General features: G+C 39.0%; 1 protein-coding gene and 1 long non-coding RNA gene across 9 annotated transcripts in view; one reads left to right on the forward strand and one right to left on the reverse strand.

Annotated features, from left to right (window-relative positions):
- Nucleotides 1-3,581: 3,581 nt before the first annotated feature.
- ITGA6 (integrin subunit alpha 6) overlaps nt 3,582-21,504 on the reverse strand; it is an 80,757-nt gene continuing 62,834 nt past the window's right edge. For 4 of the 8 annotated variants that reach the window (XM_078327391.1, XM_054257519.2, XM_002749342.7 and 1 more), the window contains 10 exons: nt 21,354-21,433; nt 21,124-21,201; nt 20,934-21,036; nt 19,509-19,682; nt 18,147-18,245; nt 17,940-18,050; nt 17,748-17,846; nt 11,248-11,373; nt 7,839-7,968; nt 3,582-5,708 (listed from right to left, as the gene is read on the reverse strand). In XM_078327391.1, the coding sequence (XP_078183517.1) occupies nt 7,861-7,968; nt 11,248-11,373; nt 17,748-17,846; nt 17,940-18,050; nt 18,147-18,245; nt 19,509-19,682; nt 20,934-21,036; nt 21,124-21,201; nt 21,354-21,433 (978 nt within the window). In that variant the 3' untranslated portion in view covers nt 3,582-5,708; nt 7,839-7,860. The remainder of the gene's footprint in view (nt 5,709-7,838; nt 7,969-11,247; nt 11,374-17,747; nt 17,847-17,939; nt 18,051-18,146; nt 18,246-19,508; nt 19,683-20,933; nt 21,037-21,123; nt 21,202-21,353; nt 21,434-21,504) is intronic. The other 4 variants (XM_078327390.1, XM_078327389.1, XM_008998692.5 and 1 more) reach the window with 1 other exon arrangement.
- On the forward strand, nt 13,780-21,444 carry LOC103793734 (uncharacterized). The gene is made up of 2 exons (XR_008482119.2): nt 13,780-13,918; nt 18,766-21,444. It is a non-coding gene; the product is annotated as an uncharacterized LOC103793734 (long non-coding RNA).

Below are 21,504 nucleotides of genomic sequence, written 5' to 3' on the forward strand. Positions count from 1 at the left end.
AAAAAATTGAGTGTGGTGGCAAGTGCCTGTAATCCTAGCTACTTGGAGGCTGAGGCAGGAGAATAGCTTGAACCCAAGAGGCGGAGGTTGTAGTAAGCCGAGATTGCACCATTACACTCCAGCCTAGGCAATAAGAGTGAAACTCCTTCTCCCTCCCCCTGACCTGCCAAAAAAATAGAAGACCTCTGAGTACTATAACTAATCTTATTTTATAGGCCAAGAAACTGGGCACAGAGATATCAGTAACCCACCCAAAGTTACATTCTAAGAGGTGAAGCTAATTCACACTCACAGTGTGGCTCCAGAGCCATGCCCTTATGCACTGCTCAGCTGCCTCCCTGCCCATGGCAAATGCACCTCTAGCATCTCAGCTCTTGTTACTGGTGCAGTGGAAGTACGACAAACAGGAACAAGGCATTCCACAGAGTGAGCATATTATTTTGATAAATATTCATGACATCCAGTAATCTCTAAAGCAGTTCTCAATCCCAGCTGCACTTTACAAGTCAGCTGGGGAGCTTTAAGCAGCGCTAAGCTAATGCCCTGGGTCTCACACTCAGATTCTCATATAGTCAGTGTGGCAGATTGTCCAGCCGTCAGGATTTTTAAAATATGTATGTATTTCTCTGGTGATTTAAATATGTAGACTGGGTTGAGAATGACTAAATCTTCGGGGAATGTGGTTGTTGTAGGGGCAAGTTTCGCCCACAAAGGATCAGGTATTGACTTTATTTTTATTTTTTTGAGACAGAGTTTTGCTCTTGTTGCCCAGGCTGGAATGCAGTGGTGCAGTCTTGGCTCACTACAACTTCTGCCTCCCTATTCAACTGATTCTCCTGCCTCAGTGTCCCAAGTAGCTGGGATTACAGACCTGTGCCACCACTCCTGGCTGATTTTTTTATGTTTAGTAGAGATGAGGTTTCACCATTAGGTCAGGGTGGTCTCGAACTCCTGACCTCAGATGATCCGCCTGCCTCGGCCTCCCAAAGTACTGGGATTACAGGTGTGAGCCACCGCACCCAGCCAGGTATTGAATTTATATGTCAACTATTGATATCTTAATTCAAGGGTTTAAATTCTGCTACCTATAAAAAGTGAATTCACTTATGCTTGTCCATACCATCTGTAGTTTTAGACTATAAGCTTCCTATAAAAGGCCAGAGCCAATGTTTATGTATATCCCCAGAGCCTAATTTAACATCCCTAAACATCTGTTTACTTCCAAATGGAAAATAATGATCAAACCACATCCCTCTCAACATTAATAGGAGCTTAACACTCACTTAAATCTTATTGGTGAACTGAAAACTTAATTGCTAGGCTTTGAGATAACAAAGGCAGCACGCTCTGACCCTGTAGTTTCTTGAGATTTTTGACAAATGTTCTAGAAGGCTGAATAGTAAGAAATTTATCTGACTTCTCCTACCATAGAACTGTTCCCATGACCCCAGCACAGGCAGCATAACTGAGAAATGGCTCAAGGGCAAGAGAAAACTGAGGCACTTATGCTTTGCTGGCTGCTACAGAAATTGCACTTGACCCCCTCACTCTGGTGTAATCCTCAGCCATTACCTGTTAGTATTTGCCCTTTGTGGTACCTGATCCACCCTTGCACTGGGCCATACCAGTTTCCTTCCTCTGGTTTTTTATAGTTCGTTTACCCTAAGTCAGGATTTGGCCATGAATCCCCTCATGATTTTCCTCCTAGATGAGGTCTATTGGTAGCACTTTCACAGACCTGGCCTCAGCTACTAGTATACAGCTCTCCCATCTTCCAACAGCTCCTTTTGGAGCTGGGAAAACCTGTTTAAGGTACAGGAGAGAAAAAGCACTTACTGGCTATTGACTGTAATCACAAACTATGGGAAGAACAGATGCCCACTAGCATGCAATAGCCACTCTTTTGAAGTCATTCTTAAGTTCATTTTCTCCATCTCTTTGACCCTTGCCTTTTCCTCAAAGTGGTTAGACCCTGTCTTTTGGTCGAGGAACTGCCTTTAATCATTACGTTATCCAAGTTGATCAAACAACTCTTCAACATTTCTGTTTTCTTAGCCCTGTGGACGTACTTAGGTGGAAGCCAACCACCAACAGCGATGCTTTCCCTCCTTGAAAACAAGTCTTTCAATCCCTGTTTGTCTTCCCAACATTGTACTACTGTGGGCTAGTGTGCTACAGAGCAGTTTCTCATTAAGATGTTTTCAGAGTAGAAGGCTTGATCTTATCCTTACTTCCCTGGTTTGGACAATTCTTTTAAAGACAGGATCTCACTGTTGCCCAGGCTAGAGTGCAGCGGCACAATCATAGCCCACTACAGCCTCAAACTCCTGGACTCAAGCAATCCTCCCACCTCAGCCTCCTGAGTGGCTGGGACTACAGGTGCACACCAGCACAACCGGCTAAGTTTTAAATTTTTTGTAGGGGTCTTGTCATGTTGCCCAAGCTGATCTCAACTTGTGTTCTCAAGGATGCTCAGCCTCCCAGAGTGCTGAGATTACAAGCATGAGCCACCATGGCTGGCAGTGTGGACAATTTTTAAAGCATTCCCCACCTATACCTATACCACATGCTAGAATATTCTCAGCCACAAGAGAAAAGCATAAGCCGTAACTATGCATGACACACTGAATTTGCAGCAACTAATTTGCAACCTTAAATAATGAAGTATCAATATTTGATTTCCTCTATGAATCCAAATAGATCCAAGGATAACCATGTAGTAATACCACTATCACTGGTAGGCATTCTATATTTTTTCAGGAACGTTAAGTGTTGGAATCACAGGCACTGTGGCTGGATGGGCCTTGACTTCAATCTGTGTCATTTATGCCATTGCCCTAGTCAAACCACAGCTAAGCTCAATGAGGTTATGATTACATATTATAGTGATTTAATCTGGGTATATCTGATAGGTGAACTGGGGCTAAAATCATTAACGCTGGCCCAAATACCTGTTTGATCTTCAAAGAACCAAAAAGGCTAAGATTTTATGTAAAGTCAAGTATAGTAGAAAGCTATTATCTAATATATTGGACATTTATTCAGGCCAGGGCACATATATATTGTCTAGGCATATATGTATATATTTTTTAATCCAGTTGTATTAGGTTGTGATAATCCAGCTAGAAAAGTTTCATAAAACTGCTCAAATCTAAATCAAATCTTTTGCTAAAGAAAATATTTTGATTAGTTAATTCTGCCAAACCAGTCCTGGTGATTAATATGATACATGGTCACAACTGGCCTGCTCTCATGTGTTCTAAGAAGGAAGCAGCTTAGCAATGATAAAAAGGCATTAAAGTTCTGACTGCTAAGTAATACCCTATCCTCACAAGCACAGGCATTGAAGTTGAAGATTCAATGCAAAGATAACTCCCAATTTGCAGGTTCTTAAATACCTGTAGGTTTCTTTCACTTATAAAGTAGTAAAATTAAAGACACAAGCATCAACTAAACAGAGCAAAAAGAGGAAAAAACCCTCAATCCCATTGCTTTGGCACTAACATCTTTGGCTGATCTGAGATTACATAGGACACTAAAAAACATTGAACTTTGGTTTGATGAAATACACAGAAAGACAATTCAGGTTGTAATTTATAATTTTAGAGTTTGCTTCACATATACAATGCTGTGTTTTAAAACAATGAACACTTTCATAAAAAATTTATTTCATACTTTTATACAAATATCCACAGGTAATTTTTAATCATGAAATAATTTTACAATGCTAGTTAGTATAAAAATGTATCAAATGCACACAGACCAGTGACTTGACTTGAGATGACATTTTTAACAACTGTACACACCATAACATCCTTGTTTCTTTGTTGTATCCCCCTCCCAACACCCTTTCCAGGACATTCACTTTTTTTGTTTTTTATAATACAGGTCTAAAAACACTGTCAAAATATCAGCTCCTTAGCAATCTAAACACATTAGGGACACAAATTCCCCAAGCAAGAAACTGAGACTTTAAACACTGTTATAACCTGTTTTATAGAAACATTTGTAAACAAAATGTTTGTAAAACTATTTTTGTGACTAAGAAGTCCAAAGTACAACCAAAACAACGTCCTTAGTATCTTAAGGTTTAAGATTTCTGAACTGTGTTTTGTTTTTTTCAAAAGACTGAGACACTGCTTATACTATATCCAAAACAAATTAGCACCTGTTTGCTGCTGCTCCCCATATCACTTTATCTGTATGTTCAGTAGAGACTGAATAGAGTAATAATTCTACCCCCTGCCATTTTTACAATTAAAACAAACAATTTAAAGTTCTTATTAGCCCCAAAGTAATTTGGGGAATACAAATAGGGGAGGAAACAAAAAATAGAACATCAACTCAGTGATTAAATGGTTCCAGTAACATTTAACAACATGAAAGCCATGATGCTCTGACTAGAATCACTGTTTGGTAGCAGATATTCATTCAGTAGTCTTATACTAGATCGGTTTGGATCCACCATAGGCACTCACCATTTCTTTCAAGTCCTGAATATGCAGTATTTGCAGCAGTGAGTAAACTGCACTAGAGTTCAGTGAACAAACCCATTTTCTCCAAGAATTCCTGAATGTTAATGTATGAAATCCAGAGACATCAGTGTTCTAAACTAAAAATCCAATGCCTGAAATAATTAAACATCTTTACAGTTATAATTCTACTTCTTAAACCTTTTGGGTTGTCAGGGGGAGGCTGTCATGAAGGAGAGGTTTTAATTTAAAGTTACTAAAACAACTCTCTGGTACATTTATAAAGATTTTCTTTTTGCAGTAAATAACTTAGATCAAAGTGATGACCTCCCATGCTCTAATTGATTGCTTAAACCAACCTGAAGGGTAAGTTGGAGACTCTTTGGCCTGTTAGTCAATAACAAAATGGTTTGTAAAGAAAAGAAAAAATAAATACCATATACAAATAAGTATAACTAGCATTCAAGTCTGTTGCACCTGTGTGTTTTAGTGAAAGGGAGAATGAAACCTGTATGCATTTGACGTGAGCAAGTATTCACGCAGCTAGGAAATGGGAAAAGACGGCAGCATGGCAACATCACCTTCTATTGCACATTTAGTTTAAGACAGCGCTTTACATTGAAATACAACTACCCCAATGGCGTAGTCTTGTGATGTGAGACAGCTAACGTGAAGGATGTCTGCCACAGCAGTCCCGGGGTTAGGACAGCCACTCTGTTAGTGCACGTGAGTGTAGGTCCCTTCCTCAGCTACACTATCTGAAGGATGTCACCTGAGTACAACTGAGCAGGCCCTTTCCCAGCACATATAAGTCAGCCACGCCAAAAACAAAGGCAACCCAGAACGTTAAATTAAGGCAGTTAATGAAAAATCCATTCCAACAGTTTTAAATTTGGCTGTGCAAAACAGGAGCCTTAGGCTACATAACAATATCCACAGTTAAAACTGTAGGTTCGTACTATGTGTAGTCACTCTGAATTCGGTCCTCAGGGATTGAGCAGGCTTTTAAATCCAAATTGAATTTCTGAGCTGGAAAAAGCAGTTTGGGTATTGTGAAGCTTTTTAAGGGCCCCCCTATGAGTAGCTTTCATTTTCATTCCACTTTGTGATCCACTGTTTTTTTTCAAGATTATCAATATACTTTTCATCTTTGATCTCTCGCTCTTCTTTCCGGATCCTTACAGCATGGTATCGGGGAACACTGTCATCGTACCTAGAGCGTTTAAAGAATCCACACTGGAGAAGGGGGAGAAAGAGGAACAGATTAATTAATCGCACAAAGAAGCGGGTGCACTAAATAGCAATGTCTAAGCTTTCTGTTCAGCTATGACTACCTTTGGACTAAAGGGGAAAAGACGATTTTCTTTAAAGAAAGAATAAGAGGTTGAAAGAAGAGCCAGCGGGGATCAACGGAAGAGAAGAACTGCTGTAAAACAGGAAGAAAAGTCCATTTTCATCTTCTCTTTACGTTTTATAACAATGTAGGCTACCCCTTTACTAACAAGACTTTATGAAAACAGTGCTTCCATATTTAAAAGTAATGACAATAGTATATGTAAAAGACCTAATTATCAATTAGAATATCATTTTAAGAATAATTTTTTAAAGGCATAAACCAAAGATTATTTCATGCCCTTCTCCCACTACTAAAATGCAAATCATGCCAACAGGAAACATGTTCCAACAGGTCAGTTTAATAATCTTTTTCTCTCCTCTGAGGCTCTAGTACACATATCACTTCTCTTGTTAGCTAGGAGGTAATTTATGTTACCCGGATTTGCTGTTTTGCTTCTAATTAAGCTATTTCATTAATAAATCACAAAGTAACTGTGTCCTGCAATAAAAATCATGTAGGAGCATAGGACTTGAGAAATGTATCATCACTATGCTGAATTTCAGATGACTCCCTAATTTCTCTTGCAAAAACACGTTTACTTTTAAATTGTTCATGTGTACATGTGTGTATATATTTCATTTAAATATCCAATCGATCCAAAGTATATTTTTACTGAGATATCTGAATAAATTTGAATTGAGATGAAATTTTTAAATGAAATTTTTTTAAAGATGTTTAAAATGCATTTTAAAAGAATGAGAAAGATAATAGAATGGCTGATTAATGTGTTTATTATGTGACATCAATAGTAACAGGACATTTATGTTGGATGTTATAAAAATGCCATGGGACAAGATAAAATTATATGCATAGTTATCACTAAATCAGTAGGCAAAATGGACCAAGATATTTTGTTCCAGGTCATTACTACATGGATTCATTTATTATTCTGTGCAAAAAAAAAAAAAAGGCCAAAGTACCTATCTATTACAAAATATGACTGCTGCCTGCCCCATTTAAACAAAGAAGGAAATTAAGGATGATGATAATGTAAAGCTGAAATGGCAATATTGTGAGTCACTGTGATAGTATCATGGAAAGGGATTACAGGGGTAATTCTGTCCTCTCATGCCCACATAAATGGTGAAAGGAATCACCAGCAATTCCTATTTCCATGGATTCACAAATAAGGGAAACAAAACTTAAATTTAAAATCAGCTGAGACTCAAGGTTCGATAAAATCTTTGGATATATGAAACATGGTCAAACTCCATCACAACATATCGCAATAAAAACTGTTCAGGGCATTTTTGTACTAGAACTTTTATATGTAAGGTAACTTTGGTAGAAGATCATCTTCTAAAGTTGGCCACAAAGCCCATCATGCTGATAATCATAGATTGTTGTAATGGTCTTTGACCTGTAGGAGATATGCAGGAAATGGAAGGTGCATGCTTAGTTAGCATAAAACGATTCCTGAGCAACAGTAAAAAGCATTCCAAGCCTTCCCCATCACTTTATAGCAAGAACAAAAAGATGACGACAGTGAGGAAGCCTCATGAAGAGAAACACAACATTTCCAACATGCAGCAGGTTAATTAGGCGGTCAACACGGCTTCCATCTGTGGGAAATTCCAAAGTGAACAAGAAATCTGGAATGATTTCTTATGCATCTTTGAACTCCTTAGTGGGATGCTACATACTGAATAACACATGGCAAACTGGGTTACTAGGAAAGACTAAAAACCTTTTTGTGTGTATAAATATTGCAATTTTCTCCATTGCTGTGGGTGATGTTTAACAAGAACACAAAATAACTCACCTGCAATCAAAGATTCTTTGTGCATTAAAAAACAAAAAAACAACTGAGCTTTCAAGTGAAATGAAATAAATCCAAGCAAGGCAAGCCAGTGTGGACATTTGGAAACATCTGTTAATGGGACACACACAGCAAGCTGTTGTTCTTAAAGTTAGCCACCACAACCATAGCGGGTCCCACAGCTAGCAATTAAAAAATATTGATCAATTACCAATTACAGAAGTAGATCAATACTATGCATCAGAAGTAAGCCTCTCTTTATCAGATGGCTGAGCATGGATCTCAGCCTTGTGATATGTGGCATCATAATGATCTTTCTTATTTCTCTTGAAGAAACCACACTACAAGGAAGCAAGGTATTTAGTCAATTTTACAGTTTTGTGTATAACAGCTAAACAACATAACATCTCTGATTTAAATCTGCTTTCTACTTGAGGCTTGTTTACAAACAGACCACTTTCAGTCAACCAGCAGTAAACAGCCACTGCATTGTTTCATTGTCACATTCAACACACACTATCACCATACATCTCTGGCCAAAAATTTATATGGATGACACTAGTTGGCTCATTGATTTTTTTTTTTTGGTAACAGAAATCCTGAGTACAAAAACCATAGGAAAAACATATACACACTGCTGATTGTAGCTTTGGGTAATTTATTCCTGCAGGAGAATATGAACTCCAAAAGCGGCAGAAGATGCAGTTTATTGAGACAAAGCTTAGAAAATAAATTCTCTAAGTAAAAGTTAGTGCAAGTCCAAATAAAATACAGATATACTGTGGGTATTTTTCTGCCTTTTACAGTAAATTTAATGGAACAAATGCCATTTACTTGAGGCCTTTGCATCTGTGGGGTGAATCACAATACAAATTCCAATACACCATTATGAAAGAATGATTGCTGTCATTTTCCCAAATTCTTAGTACCATATAACCCTTAAATGGTAGGAACCCTATGCTCCTCAGGTTAGGTCACTCTAAATGAGTATAAAAGTATAATTCTACTTTCTACTATAATTTCCTTCATTCGATGATAGAGAACTTTTCCTGTTTACTTTTATCTAGTTCATAAGGCCATGGAACTGTCTTTTATAAAATTTAACCTGGTCAAATAAAATCTCTCCTGAAACATTCTGCTTCCTAGTCCAGCAGCTCATGAAGGTAAAGTCTAGATTCACTTTGTATGATATATGGAAGCTGCTGGCTCCATGCAGCTATTCAGATTGAAATTAATTTAAGTTACATTTAAAACTATGCCTCAATTGAATCAGCCATATTCCAAGTTCCTAGTAGCCACACGTGACTATTGGCTACCGTATTGGATGGTACAGCACCAGAACATTTCCATCAGTAGAGAGTTGTTGGGCAGTTTTCAATAATATGTGCTAGTAAATAGAGTGAACCAGGAACCCAGAGGCCTGGTCCTGCCTCCAACTTGGCAACATTGTTAATATCCCTGGGCATGAGCATCCTTGTTAGCAAAATGAAGGTGATTAGACCACCCCAGGGGACTTTTTTTTTAAACCTGCAAACAGAATCCTGACATTTAAAATGGATACAATCTGAACTGCTCTGGTTGAAGTGGGGATCTCCATCTGCCTAGTTTAGCCTTGCCCTCTATATGGATATACAAACTCCAGTTTAAGGGCCACTAAATTGTAGTTCTGACCCTAAAATTGTATGACTTTTTAACATACTAAATAATTGTGTTTAATAAGCAAAAGTATAAAGTAATAAAAATACTTCTCATGTGGGGCAGTATAAGTTGTATTTTAGAGTCCCCTTGACAGCCTGGATACTTCAGAGCTTCCAAAAAAAAAAAAAAAACTCCTAAAATAATGAAATCATCTAATCCAATCAACTTACTTAACAGATGAGGCAAACCAGAGGTCCCAGGGAGTTGGAATGATTTGCCCAAGATTATATACAGCTTAGATTTCTTAACTTTCACTGTCTCACTCTCTTTAAAGGCTACCAAACACTCTGGAAAAGCCATCCTTATGACCTCATCCAGAAAATGTAACATCATCCTCAAATATCAAACCCCAAATTTTTTGATATCAAAATAATTTTCAAAGCCATGTGCAATGGCTCACATCTGTAATTCCAACACTTTGGAAGGCCTAGGCAGAAGGATTGCTTGAGTCCAGGAGTTCAAGACTAGCCTAGGCAATACAGCAAGACCTCGTCTTTACAAAAAAATTTAAAAACTAGCTGGGTGTGTGTGGTGGTATGTAGTCCCACCTACTCAGGGTGCCAAGGTGGGAGGATTGCTTGAGCCCAGGAGGTCAAGACTGCAGTGAGCCATGATCACAACACTACATTCCAGCCTGGGTGACAAGGCAAGACCCTGTCTCAAAATTTTTTTTTCTTCAAGGCATCTCCTTGAAAAAATATTTTTATATTAACTGGCTATGTTTGCCAGAGGAACCTACTGCCTGTGGTAAACATCAGATGTAAAATTGGCTAAAACTCCATACCAGGAGGAGTTTTGTTATGAGCAGACACCAAGCTTCAATTACATGAATAGAGGACATCAGAAAATTATCTCAAGTTAGCAAAATGCAATTTAAAAAAAAAGCAAAACCAGATGCCCAATATTTGCAAGTAAGACTATCTTTAACCTTTAGGTATTATATTTTTGGATCCAGAGAAAGGAAAAGAATAGTTTGATTCTAGGGGGTTGCTGGTTTATCCAAAACCCTCCAGTCTGGACATGTTTAAGAATCCAAAATTTTTGGCATTTAAAAAAAGTAATACACTGCATACCTAATGCTCCTATAATCAAAATGTTAGTATTTCTGCAGTGAAATTAATCAAAGGATGAAAACTTTGAAGTAGCCCCTCTTCACATCACATCAGGTTTTTCTGCCAAATAAGTCATTACATACTTTCAGTTTTCAGAGCTTTTTGGAATTGCAGATAAGGGATTATAAGCCTCTATCATTCACTGAATAATCCAAAATTTTTAGGTTGTAATCTTTGGCAGTAAGAATTTGTATCCATCTCATACAGTTTTTCATAATGTAGACTCTTCCCTGGATAAAAGCAGGGGAAGATACTACATTTTACTTACAAAGGGCCAAATTCTAATGAAGAACATCATATTGAACCTCGACCTTCCTCGTGTTTGATACACGCTACAATAACCCCGCTTTGAGACATTCATGTCATGCTTTTCTATTCAGAATCTTGTTGTAAGCATAACCAACTCCAATGGCTGTTATGAACATTCTTCACAGAAACTAAAATTAGCGGGGATACAGATTCAGATTATTATGACACCCTAACAATTTGGCTTAGATCCAGAGTCCAATCTTAAGTAAAGGAAATGCTAAAGTAGTAAAATCTATACTTGTTATTTGCTAAACATGCTAAATCATGTGTGACAGACACCAAAATTCATTTAAGAAACTTGTTGTGTACAAATATGCTTTAAATACAATATTCAGTAAATATACAGCTGTTCATTGTAAAATTTTCTATGTAGCAAGAGTTTCATAATAAAATGTTAGGAAAAAGGAAGCAATGAAAAAGAAAACATACTATCAGTGCTGACTCCCATTTTTTAAAACATGAAGTTTATGTTCTGAAATTCAAATGCCAGATATGACTTACCTTCCATAGTATAACCACTAATAAAGCAAGCATCAAAATCCCAGCGAGAATAGCCACTAGGATGATCCACCAAGGTACTCCTGAATACTGAGCCGCAGTCTTGGAGGGAAACACAGTCACACGAACCTACAGGGCAGAAAAGAAAGCAGCATGACTACATACTGTGGTGAGAGTTCACACCAGGAGTTTGTGGTATTAATTCTGCTTTTGAATATATTTTGGACAATGCAGCCTGTGAATGGATGAGATGACTTTCTGATACAAGATCCTTTCGCTTAACAGAATATTGCTTCAAGAGCCATTCCTTGAAGATCTTTCCCCAGAATCTTGAAAATGCTCAGTCATATTTGGACAAGGTGGTTACTTCCTTGTTAATTTATCTTAATTTTTTTTTTATTTTGTTATCAACACAAGTAAACTGTGTAATGAACCCTTATGTATTCATCATAGTGTTGCAGCAATTATCAATACACAGCCAGTCTGTGTATCTATCTAAAACAGATTGCTCTCAAAAAGATACCAGGTTAAATAGATCTAACAGTCAATCTGTTCTATCTATCTAACCTGGTATCTTTTTGAGAACAATCATACTTTTTTTTTTTTTTGGAGTCAGGGTCTCATTCCGTTGTCCAGGTTGGAATGCAAGGGGTATGATCCTGGCTCACTGCAGCCTCAACCTCCCAGGCTCAAGTGAACCTCCTTCCTCAGCCTCCCAAGTAGCTGGGACTATAGGTGCATGCCACCACGCACAGCTAATTTTTAAAAAAAAATTTTTGTTAAGACAGGTTCTCGCTATGTTGCTCAGGTTGGTCACAAACTGCTGGCTTCAAGTGATCCTCCTGCTTCAACCTCTCAAAGTGCAGGGATCATAGGTATGAGCCACCTCACCTGCCCTATACTTTCTTTTAATTAGTTTTCAGCAATGAAAAGAAAGCCAGTTTAAAGATGTGAAATACAAAAATAGGGATGGGGCTGCATGACTGATGGACACCATTTTACCTTTTTCTTAGGATATCACATTAAAAGACCCTCAAACAACATATCCTGAAATGGCTTGGTGTCATCTTCTACAAAAAGGTATATGAACAAACTAGACCCTGGACCCATTCAGAAATAGCTGAGTGCTTAAATTGCTCCTGCTGCTTAGAAGCTTAAACTCTAAACATAGGATAGTTTGCAAATACCAATTAAACAGAAATAGTGGTTACTCAGAAACCGAAAAAGCTGCTTTTGGCAATTCCAACAACTCAGTTACATGGGTTTAGAGTGCAAAAGAACTTTTGTGACAGCAGGAACTATTTTTCAAAGTATGCTAAAGACCTGGTCATTATGCATTATGCACTATGAACATGATTTTGTAAACTACACTAATTAGAGAACTCCGGAGTTTCTGATATTTCTGAATTAAGAGAATGTAAAGTAAAGGGAAACAAAACTCGGGGGGCATTTAACTTCTAAGGAGTGTTTTTAGTCAAGTATTCTATGTCTGTATTGAACCCTAGATGCTGCTATGTCTACACTGTGCTTCAATACTTTTATACTATGCTGTGGTGGTTTTCTTTAAAAATCTCTCATCAAAGCACTTCCAGGAAACAGTTTCTCAACCTCACCTGACTTACAGAAAATACTTAAAAGCAGTAAAACTGCTTTTCTTTAAACATTGAATAGACAGCAGTTCACATCATGGGTTAGCCAATTATACAGACTGTAACAGGCACGCATAAAACACCCTTATCAGCCACCATGCTTCCTGTTGTGCTCTAAATGATGTTTTCCACAAGCTCTGAGCCCCAAAGTAGCCTCATGGCACACTTCCCCTCTTCTTCCCTCCCACTACAAGGAAGAGATTACCAGGTTCAGCACAGGGACATCCACAATGAAGGGAAGAAGAAACTGACAGACCAGTGAAGTAATAAAATAGTTATGTGGCTGGTAAGCTGACTACAACAAAACAAACCAAATAGATGATTTCAGTTAGCCTAAACTGTATCTCCTTTCACTTTGCTGCCCTATTATCTAACATAAGGAAGGTATACAGTTATGTGTCCTTGGGGCAAGGTGGTCATGTGGAAGGGCCATCCTCATTTGTAAGAAAAAGTTCTAGTAAATCTGGAGGTGTAGAGTGGGGACTGGTTTTTGGCAAAGGGAATCAACTTTATTATGACACTGTGTACAAGTGCCTTTAAAAGAGCTAGTGATAGGCGGAAGCCATCCCCGTAAATGGTTTGGATCCAACATTGTAACAACCGAGCAAAGTAATTTTTGATTTTGCATCTGGAGTGGCAGGGTGGATGGGAATCCAGCTGAAGCACTAAGCCCCAGGCCTGGAACCATTCAGACTAGAACTGTTGACATATTTTTAAACAACTCACTGGGCATCAAAGACATGACCAAAGTCAGAGACTGGGATGGCTACACATTTAAAAGGCAGATATGCTCTGTGATCCTGGAGGGCGACAGGCCAGTCAGGAAGATTTTATTGGTTCACTTAAACTGTCAACCAAAGGTGTTTGTTTGTTTGTTTTGTATGACAGTCATTCTCCAGCTGGGATTGAGAACAAGGGGGAGTTAGCCATAGAGCCAGGTGACCAGAGATGGGAGACAAAGGGTGGGCTGCGATTCCCAGAGCTCCAAGCCTTGTCCTGTCACACCAACTATTACTGATGAACAGGTGAGTAGAAACTACTATAGAGCTTTACAACTCCAAAAATAATTTCTTTCCTTTGGTTTCATTACAATTTAGGGATTTCCATGGGGATGACGCACACCTATGGAACTCATCCACCAAGTGCCCATAAGGGGAAGATGGGTGTAAGCTCCGTTGATGCATTAAATTCAATTACCCATGAGCAGTGCTTAGACCACATTTGCTTATCAGCTGCCAAAATGCCTTCTCTAAATTACTCTGTAATGTACCACCCTCTGTTCTCCTTAAACATCAGTACACCAAGTCACCCAGTGAAGGGATTTTCGTATCTTACAAATCTATGAAGGACATCATCCACTCTTGGTGTTTCTCATATAAGAAGCCATCTTATAAAAGGATCCATATCTTACGTTCTCTGAATTTAGAGCCAAAGCAAAAATCTTATTCCCCTGAAGAATTATGTACTTTTTATGGTCATTTTAAAAAAAATCTTTGACAGACAGGAAGCTTGGGTACTCTCTACTTGCTTCCTTAGGGATAAATGGGGACATATAAATACAACCAGTAAACAGTCCCCTCCCCCACCCCACCAACTTCCTTGGCTAATTTGACAGTGTTTTCCTGGTTCTGTCTCCTACAGCATGACATTCTTAACAATCGACACTGTATCTTACCCAACTTTGCCTCTCCAGCATTTGCACAGGGAAGGCATACATGTGTCTTTCATAGGTGTTTATTAACAGGCTGGATTTAACTGATGCTAAAATACAGCATAGCTTACCTGGCCCAATTATGTGACTTCTGCTCTCCCTGACTGCATTATAATAGTGTCCTAATTTAAAAGTGTTTTTTATTGTTTGTTTTGAGACAGGATCTCACTCTGTTGCCCTAGCTGGAATGTAGTGGCTCAATCTTGGCTCACTGCAGCCTCAACTTCCTGAGCTGAGGTCATCCTCTCACCTCAACCTCCCAAGTAGCTGGGAATACAGGCATGTGCCACCCCACCTGGCTAATTTTTGTATGTTTTGTAGAGAGATGGGGTTTTGCTATGTTGCCCAGACTGGTCTCCAACTCCTAGGCTCAAGCAATCCACCTGCCTTGGTCTCCCAAAGTTTAATAGTGTTTTATTAAAAGATGAGCACAAAACTCTTGAAATTTTTTGGGTTATAAAGAATTTTTTTTTTTTTTTTTGCTTTTTTAAGCCAAATTAAGCTCAGATCTTCAGGCACGGAAAAGCTACAGCTTAACCTACTATGAAATGTGCAGATATGACATCTGAGCTATTGTATTTCAGAAATCACAGAAAATAGAAAAGATATCAGAAGACTAGAGGTTAAGAAAATGTCTTAATTTTCAAAAGACATGGGTTCTAGATATGAGACCAGTAACCCATTCACAAATCTACCAATTATTAAAGTAGGATCACAGTGAAGACACCCATTCCAATTGGGAGGCATGAGTTCTCCAAGCTCTAAGAATATAAAATGCCCAAGAGAACCTCATTTTCATTTGTGATCCAGCCATTAGACTGAATACCAGGGCCCCAGCTCCATCATCTTCCAGAAGACAGCAGCTGAGAGGAGACATCAGACCCAAGGTCTGCTCTGAGCTCTGCTTGTTGGTCAAGTGACCCCAAGGGGGAGACATCTTTCCTTGGATTCAGTTTTCTTATCTGAATTTGAGATTTGGGGACTTTGTGGAGACCAAGTGTCACAGTCAAAGAACAGAAGCCCTGAAGTCAGACAGTTACAGGAGTCAATCGAGGGTCTCAAATTATACCCGAGTCTGCTTCCTTGTTCGTAAAATGAGTATGATGTCTACCTTGGCATTCTTCTGAAGTTTAAATGATACAGTATAAAGTATCTAGTAAGTGGTAGACATTTTATTAAGGCTTCACTAATGTTAGTCCCTTCCCTCTATGTTTTCTCTTTCTAGCTCTAAAATCTCAGAGTTGCTGATTTACAGTTATAGAAAGCTATACCTGTTACCTTTATAGATACAGAGAAAGGATCCTTAGGGAAGGGGTGGTTTATTTGCAAGTCCCTTATAATGCCTGTTGGTATGTCCTGGAGAGCCTGGGACAGTGCTGGTTGATACCACATTCCAGCAGCTTGCCCTGTACAGCATTTGTCTCAGGCAAATGTATCCTGGGGTTGGGTACCCGTAACTCACACCTATAAGCCCGGCATTACTCACACTTATAATCCCAGCATTCCGGGAGGCTGAGGCAGGCAGATTGCTTGAACCCAGAAGGTAAAGACCAGCCTGGGCAACATGGTAAGACTCTGGCTATACAAAAAACTGAAAAATTGGCTGGGTGTGGGTGGCATCCTGTGGTCCCAACTACTCAGGAGGTGAGACAGGAGGACTGCTTGAGCCCAGGCATTCAACACTGCAGGAAGCCGTGTTCCTGCCACTGCACTCTAGCCTGGATGACAAAGCAAGACTCCATCTCAAAAAAATAAAAACAAAAATGCATTCTTGTTTGGATAATAAATTGTAAGGACCACTATATTTCAGAAAACAGAATGATTTGGGAGGCTCCCTGAATTTTCAGCTAGCTAAATGACTGAAGCCAGAACATTTCCATAAATAGACTGGCAGATTAATGTATGAGCAGGAATTCACAGTGTTTCTTTCTGTAGTCTCTTTTGCAAAACATTCCCATTCATGATTCCCACCATGACACGCAGTCATTCTGCCTCAAGATCTTGATGCTAGTCCCTGTGGGTTCTACACCCCCACAAGGAACCCCTCACTGTTAGTTCACTACAGTGTTCTACACCTAGTCCTATTCAACATTTTTTCATTACGTGGATGAAGACAGAGAACTTGCTTCTCAGTTTTTAAAACTTTCAGGGATAGAAAGTTGAGGAAGCAAATGATGAAGCAAGATTCAAAATTACTTTGAAAACTGAAACAATGGACCCAAAGCAAATCACATAAAATATAAAGATACACTTAAGGGCATACATTTAGATTTTTACAAACAGCTCAAGGACAGGATACTGGAAACACAGCTTGACAACAAATTCTGATAAAAATACCTGGAAGTTTCAGTAGAACACTAACACAAAAATAGCAGCTGTTAGAAATTCAAACATGCTGCTCAGCAATGGTTTGAAAAACCAAATTTTAGGCAGGTCTTACAGAGGTGTGTGGCCAAGATGCTGAGAGGTAAAGGCCCCAGGGTAAGTGGGACCAAGCAGATCCCACCTCAGCTGCTCTGCCCTCGTGGGAGTCACACTGCCCAGGAAGGGAGAGGCTGGGAGCCAGTTCAGCTGTGCCCAATGTGACGCTTAACTCAAGAACTGGGTGCATAGCTCTGAGGAGGATAAGAAACATCCAAGGAGGCATGACCATTTCCTTCAATTATTTGAGAGGCTGCTACATGGCCAAGAGAGAGAACTTACTTTAGACTTGTTCCAGGGACATAACCAGGGACTTATTTACAAGGGTCAGTTCAGGATTCAGCTATGAAGAGCTCTTTTCTAATAATTACAGCTGGCCATGGCATGGGCCATCACTGGGGTATTCCACCAATGGCTGCAGCATTAGAGACGGTAGAAGACACAGGTTTCTAGAGGGCTGTGAGGTGCACCGTCTCTTTCAGTTGAGCTAATAGTTCTCAAATCTATCATGGGCACTGCTGAACTGGATGACCCTAGATTTACTTATTTTTTCAATGATTCTATTAAAATACAGCTTGCAGTACCAGTACCTTAAGACACTATTTTCTCCATAATGGAGATAATAGGGCTATAAGGGAAATGAGCACCACAGCACATGACTTCAGGCCCTGGGTGTGGAGTACAGGGAAGAGAGACTTGCTCTGAACCTGGGAACCTCTCACCTGAGTGCCTGCATTTGGCAGCTTGATATTTTCGGCAGCAGCAGTCACGTCAATGAAGGCTCGCACAAAAATGTCCAAATAGTTCAGTTTGGAATATTCCTGTTTGGAGACAGTGAATGCATTAGGGAGGTGAGACGTGTCCTAGGCAGAGAAAAATTACTTCCATGGGACAGCCTCATGCCGAGGTCATACCTCTAGAAACGTGCTGTTCCATAACCTTGAGCGCAAAGTCAGAGACGCCTTGCTGTCCAGCCCTCGAAGCGGGCATCTGATGTTCACACAGTTCACATTCACGCTACAGTTCTAGACAGAAAAGGAAGACTGGTCATCAACAGGCATTGGTCTGAAGAAGTCCTTCCCCTTATCCTCAAAAATTCACAACTCTTGAAAAATACTTACAAGAGTCTGGTATTTTCTTTCAGCAAATAAAGAAAATTTTCTGCTATCATCTATCTGTTTTTCAGTAATTTCCCGTTTCTTTCTTGAGTTGTGAGATTCCTGAAAAAAAATTATATCCAAAATAGCTCCAATTTATGTAATTCTTTCTTGCTACCATACAAGCCTCTTGAGCATACCCTCCCCTAAACAGTGCCAAATTCACATAATCAACAATATTTGCCTCTCTCCTGCCAAAGGCACAGAAATAAATGTAAAATCAGCAAGTACCATCTCTCTAAATTCAAGTTTATTGATTTACTCATAGGGCTAAGTTTATTAAGTAATTTATTCCCACTCTGACCTTAAAACTCAGAGAAACAGAAATATGCTCTCTTTGACCCTCTGTATCCCCACCAAACTGTAGGAATACTGAGATCAGTGATCCCTCCAGCTCTGTTCCTAAAACTTGGTGGTCAGCACATCTTGAAGGAATAAGTAACACTGAGGAACAGAGAAAGCAGCAAAAATACCCATTATATAGCTCATTCAGAGCACAGCAATGAAAACTATGCCATACAAGAACTTTTAAAATTGCATTTTCTTACAGATTAGTAATAACAATTCTCTTGATTTTTAACAGATGAGAAGATCATGCTATAAGTCACCAACTCCGATCACTGATCATACCCAGTCACCTTAGAATTTAAAATAAAAGAAACAAGCATGCAAACCTTCATCAAGCTGGAGCACAAATGACAGGCCAGTTATCTAAGCATGGAGCAGTATAGAGAGGGGTTAAGAGTACAGGCTTTGACATCAGGCAGAGCAGGGCTTGAATGTGGAATCTGTCTCTTAACAGATGAGTGACTGAGAGAGTTACTTGCTCTCTGAATCTTAATGTCCTCATCTGTGAAATGGTAGGGATAATAAAGCTCCCTCATAGGACCAATCCAGAGAATGAAATGAGAAAATGCAAACAAAATGTTTATCATAGTGCCAGAGATACAATAAGTACACAATAAATAATTACTATTTTAAAAATAAGCATAAAAAGCTTTCAAGGTTACCCACTAAGATGCCATTATCTTTTGCAATGAGTTTGGTTCTACTTGGCATGAACACTGGCTGGTCCCTGGGTAATAGCAGCTTCTATTACCCAGGAGCACCTGCCAGGTCTCCTTATTATGTAATATACTAGGTCATGAGGAAACGTCAGAAAACGTCATTTGCCTCAACAAGCACTGAATGACTCTGCCTTATGTACTATAATGGTCGCTAACCAGCAAAAATGCCAGTTTCCTAAGGACAGTAATTATTTTCCCCCTAAAAGTTAGTTTCTCTAATTTGCATTTATGGAGACATTAGATAAATCTACCAACATACCTTTAGGTTCAGGAAGTTGATCTCCCATTGTGGCTCACAAGTTATCTTTTCCAATCCTTTGGATTCTACTTTCACCAAATAAAGCAACCATTTGCCATTGCTAATTTCTTTTGGCCACTGAATGTTCAAGGTTGCTGTGCCAAGGTTTTTAAGAGGTTTACCTAAGTTAATTACCTGTTAGAAAATAATACATATTATCTCAGTCTAATGTTCTCAATGTAGATTTAAGTAGCCGCTCCTGTTACCAAGAGAAGGAAGCTAAAGTATCCAGCATAATCCTATAATAAAAGCACAGGCTCCAAAAATGGACTATAGATAGGGCATTCAAAGTAAAGACTTGTGCTTAAGGATTTTTGTAAATAAAAACAAAGGTCAAAGGGCAAATGATAGCTAACTCATTCAAGGGACAACTGCTGTATGCAACAGAGTCAGCAGTGTAGACATACCATGTTCTCAATATATGCCCAGGGAAAATTATGTGTGAATTTGTGAACTGCCCTGTAACCACCCTGCTTGACCAATGACAAGGCCTGTGCCAAAGCAGTGTACCAACAACCTGCTTCTGGAAAACCCCATCCACTGCAAAAATGAAGCTGCCTCTGTTCCAGAGGAGATTCTGCAAAAACTATTAGGACAGTCATGAATCTGAGTGTCTAAGCTGGGAACAGAGCGACATCCTGCATCAGAAGCCAAACACAGGAGGTAAGAGCCCTCTTGGTGTGGAGACTGTCCCAGAACTCAAAGACTTCTTTCAACCACACCTGCATAGAGATGGTAACCATCACCACCACCTGCCCCAGCTGTGTCTGTAACGCTAAGAGACACACAGAGGAGAATTCAGCCTCTTCATCCTGCTGGAGTCAGAGGTGGGCCCATGCTTGCCATTTGAGGCCTTCACTACAACGGTCACTATGCCTTCAGAAATGTGATTTCAGCTGCACAGACCTAAACCCATGTGTGAGTTATGAGCAGACTCTGTACCATATGTTGATGTTTATTCAACAGGACAGAGAGTCACTGTGATTGCCTACTTTGAAATGGTTCAGAGCCAATCACTGCCTTTCCTACAGGCATAAACCAAATCTGTATTCACCACATAACTGGGCTTGTGAAAGGTAGGCACACATTCGTATTCTTTCACCCACAAACAATAAGAAAGATGACCTTATAATAGGGGAAGGAATAAATCATAACACATTCTAAACTGAACTGGATTCTGAATAGTGACAGTTGTTCTCCATCCTGCAGGATACAATTTTTACTATAAGCCAGTATATTGTTTAAAAACTGGCAAACTAATTCTTAACTGATGGTTTATTTATAATGCTTAATATTATTTATTGGTTAAAATGACATACTCAAGACCATACCTAGTATATGTTGTTACCTTTTGGTATGATGAAAGGACCAACTGCTCCAACTTACCCTGAATTCATACTCTATTAAACTTCCCACTTCATCTTCAGATTTCATAGCTTGCTCGCCAACAACTGTACCTCCAAAATACACCTGGGAAGGTTTAGCAACTCTGTCAAATTTTAAAACACCAGTTTTAGTAAGGATTGTAAACGGTTCTTTCAAACACTGATTTGTTATGCTAAACACAAACACTTACCCTGAGACCGATAAAAGCAGTTCAATAACCACTTTTGCTTTAGCTGTAATTGGAGCCAAATTATCTTGATTGCTTGTTCTAAAAATGAAAAGGAAACAATAGGGTTGTATTTTACCAGTCAGTTTTCTCATCACAATTAGACTTCTTTTATGAGTTAGATCAGGGCCAATTCATTGACTGCCCATGTTTTCATGAAATAATTCTGAATGGAGAGGTTGATGAACTCTTACGTTTCTAACTTCAGATTAATATCCAGATCTGGGGTATCAAAGGTGACTTCAGTTGTACTTAAAACCAAATAAAAAGTAACCTAAAAAAAAATATAAATATCTGTTAACACAGGCCATGCATATAGACACTGCAGTGGTATTTAAAATAGTG

The sequence above is a fragment of the Callithrix jacchus genome, chromosome 6 (genome assembly GCF_049354715.1).
Source record: "Callithrix jacchus isolate 240 chromosome 6, calJac240_pri, whole genome shotgun sequence".
Lineage (NCBI taxonomy): Eukaryota > Metazoa > Chordata > Mammalia > Primates > Cebidae > Callithrix > Callithrix jacchus.